The 3,902-nt window shown below is 37.7% G+C and overlaps 1 protein-coding gene across 1 annotated transcript; it reads left to right on the forward strand.

The window, feature by feature from the left end:
• Nucleotides 1-265: 265 nt before the first annotated feature.
• On the forward strand, nt 266-3,902 carry LOC105773559 (tonoplast dicarboxylate transporter). Its single transcript, XM_012595560.2, has 6 exons — nt 266-856; nt 2,087-2,564; nt 2,658-2,701; nt 2,784-2,879; nt 2,965-3,478; nt 3,566-3,902. Exons 1-6 carry the CDS (start codon nt 434-436, stop codon nt 3,601-3,603), a joined length of 1,593 nt encoding a protein of 530 aa, XP_012451014.1. The 5' UTR covers nt 266-433; the 3' UTR covers nt 3,604-3,902.

Genomic DNA, 3,902 nt, shown 5'->3' on the forward strand with positions numbered 1-3,902 from the left:
CTACAAAAAAAAAAATACTCATCAGTCCCATATCTCAATTAGTTGAAACATTTTGAGAAATTATACCTTGTATGTAACAATCAATAACCCATGAAAGGACTAATCTACAAAGGCTAAGATAAGTTGTGGAATAAAAATACCCACGTGGCTTTGTTGATGATCTGTAATTGGCCCTACCCATGCATCCCTACTTTGAATCCACACATATTCCTATATATATATATTTAAATTTATTAAATTTATCGAATCATTATGGTTTCTAATGTTTTATACTAATCAACATTTGTAAGCTATATGCCAAAAACAACTAATTACGGGGAAAAGCGAATTTGTCAGCAGCTAGCCTCCGTCCGAAGTTTCAGATATAAAAGCAAGCCTTGTCCAAGCCTCTTATTTTCCACCACACTTAATTTATATCCATCTCGCCGGAAAAATGCCCGCCGGTGACAATTCCGATGATTCAAAAGCCCCACTTCTCCCCATCAACGAATCGGTGGAGTCGTCATCGAGTTCACCCTTTTCTCTGAAATCCTTGATCTCACTTAAAAGTTTCTATGTGGTGTTAGGACCCATATTGTGTGCCATCGTGTGTGTTTTTGTGAAGTTCGATGGCCCAGTGACTAGCCGGAACATGTTAGCTGTTCTAGCCTGGGTCTTCTCTTGGTGGCTCACTGAGGCCGTGCCGATGCCAATCACCTCCATGGCACCTCTCTTTCTGTTTCCCCTCTTTGGAATTTCTTCTGCAGATAGTGTTGCCCACTCGTATATGGATGATGTGATTACCCTGGTTCTGGGTAGTTTTATACTTGTTCTTGCTGTTGAGCGCTACAACATTCATAGAAGATTGGCCTTAAATGTGAGTTTCCCTTATCGATTTTACTCGTTTCAACTGTATTTTTCTCCCACAAGTTGATTTCTTCTTGTTAGAAAATTGACATAGCTGACAGTAATCCATAGAACACATGAAGTTTATAGCAGCTTCTTTGGGTCTGGATCGATTTTGGATTCAAATTCAAAGTAGATTATTAAAAGATTACGTGATAAATATAAATTCCTTTATTGGTTATTCTTATACTATTTGTTGAAGCAATTAAAAGGAAATTTTGCTCAAATGCTATCACAAAAAAGGTTTTCGTTTTTGGCAAAAAACAAAACTGGGTCTTTTAATTTGCTCAAAAGCTTCAACATGATTTCAGACTGCAAAAAATATCAAACTAGTCCCTGTATATTAGATTAAATAACACAACGGTCCTTTCTGTTAAAAATGTCATCTATTTGTACCGGTAAAAACTGGTGTGGTTGATAGAATAACCAGACAGTGACATGTAACATGCCACATGTGCTTTATGCTGACGCATAAAGGTCGATTTTTAATAGAAAAAATGGATGAAATTGTTAATAGAAGAACCAAATTGCTCTTTAATCTAATATATAATGACTAATTTGCTATTTTTTTGATAAATGAAGTAAAATGCAATCGACTCCTAGTATAGGGGTCTTCATCGTAGTTTTACCGATTTCAGACCATATCTTTTACCGGTTATTATCATACCATTTGTTGAAATAAGTTTTTAAAATTATTTTTAGATTCTAAATTAGCCACTAAACTTTAAAAATATCTTAATTGAGTCATCAAAGTATTAATGTTAACCTAATAACTTATTTAAGTCTTGTATGTAGCATTTTAAAATGCTTGGATTAAATTTTAAATATGTATGTATTTATGGACAATTTGGATTTTACATATTAAAGAAAAACAATGTTGTTAAAAGATAGTGTTACATTTGAATTGACATTTTGATGGCTAAGCAAATAGAAAGATGTAATTGTCACAAAACTAATAATTTAAAGTTTCAATCAGAATGCTTTGAAATTTAGAGACTAATGTCAACTTTGAGTCGTCATATAAGGACTTCTGGTGAAATTAACCCAATCATTAAAATGAAAAAGAAGTGCCACACCCTTTTTTTTTCTTCTGACAAGACATATGAACATATCTGTTTTGGATTTAGAGAGACAATATTATATCATAACCAAAAATTCCCATCATGACTACTCAACTAACGTTTGTGCGTGGATCACACAGATCACTTCGCGCTTCTGCGGGGAGCCAGTGAACCCACCTCTCCTCTTACTCGGCATATGCGGGACCACTTTCTTCCTCAGCATGTGGATGCACAACGTGGCCTGCGCCGTCATGATGATGCCCGTTGCCACCGGGATCCTACAGCGCCTCCCGACGGGCCCCACCCAATCCACCCACATCCGCGACTTCTGTCGGGCTGTCATCCTCGGCGTCACTTTCGCCACCCCCATCGGTGGGATGAGCACCCTCACCGGAACCGGTGTCAACTTGATATTGGTAGCCATGTATAAAGGCTCATATCCAGATGCTGAACCCATCGGCTATAACACATGGTTCTTCTTCGGTTTCCCCTTGGCTCTCTTGATTTTCTTCGCGTTTTGGGCGATACTCTGTCTGCTCTACTTATCCAAAGGCTCTAGCCAAGCCCTCTCTGCCTACTTGGATAAAACCCACCTCAAGAGGGAACTCAACTTGCTAGGTATATAAACAAATTAAGCACCCCTAAAATAATCGAAGTTCAATGATATAATTTGATGAAATTAAAGTAGTATTTTGCATTTGGTATGAACAGGTCCAATGGCTTTTGCAGAGAAGATGGTTTTAGCTGTGTTCGGGGTTCGTACTTATCTTTAATCAATGACTATTATGTTTATAATGAATTTTAACTAATAAGACATAGGTAAATGGCTAACTACAGGTGCTGGTAGCTTTATGGATGACCAGAAGCATAACTGAAGACATTCCGGGATGGGGAACTCTCTTCAATGGCCGTGCAGGCGATGGAACCGTCAGTGTGAGTAACATAAACTTTAAAAGAAGACTTGCAATGATAAAGCCCCAAAATTTGATGTGATGAACTATAATCTTAAACCGTGTAGGTTCTTGTGGCAACTTTTTTGTTCATAATTCCTAACAAGAAGCGAAAGGGAGAGAAATTGATGGACTGGAACGAATGCAAGAAGCTGCCATGGAACATCATTTTGTTACTAGGGGCTGGTTTTGCCATAGCCGACGGTGTCCAGTCAAGCGGACTCGCTGATCGATTATCCAAAACTCTAGATTTTCTCGAAGAGGCTCCGTATTTAGCTATTGCCCCCGCGGTGTGTTTAATCTGTGCCATAATTACCGAGTTTATAACATCAAATGATGCTACTGCTACCCTTGTACTTCCACTTTTGATTCAAATGGCCAAAACCATGCATGTTCACCCATTACTCCTTATGGTCCCTGGAGCAGTGGGATCACAATTTGCTTTTATTCTTGCGACGGCAACACCTTCGAATATCATTGGATTCGCGACGGGGCATATAAATATTCCAGATATGGTGAAGACGGGGATACCGCTTAAGATTGCTGGCATTGTGATTTTATCCTTGTTAATGCCTACGCTTGGTAAGCTAATCCTTCCTTATTCCATTTTTAGTTCAAACAACAGGTTTCTGTGGGTTTATAATTTGTTGTAAACTTTTGTGATGGCAGGTGTTTATGTTTTTGGACTAAACGGAGGAGTTCAATAGCTGAAAGGGGAAGTATGATATATATACATGTACGTATATAGTGTCGTTTGATAGCAAAAAAATGGTAAAATTTATTGAGACAAGATGTACAGCCATACAGGTCTATCGCAAGTTGTGCCAAAGTATGAGAAGAATGAAGCTTCATTTATTGGTTGCAACAAAGTGATGAGCGATCAGAAGAGTTGTGGGGAGAATTCTTGAATCTACTTTTATCATTTTGTAGAATATGTATTTCATTTGTTTTTCAATTTTTATAGAAAATGTTTGTGCATTCATAGTGATGAATTTATTACCCTGAA

Source organism: Gossypium raimondii, chromosome 6 (genome assembly GCF_025698545.1).
Source record: "Gossypium raimondii isolate GPD5lz chromosome 6, ASM2569854v1, whole genome shotgun sequence".
NCBI lineage: Eukaryota > Viridiplantae > Streptophyta > Magnoliopsida > Malvales > Malvaceae > Gossypium > Gossypium raimondii.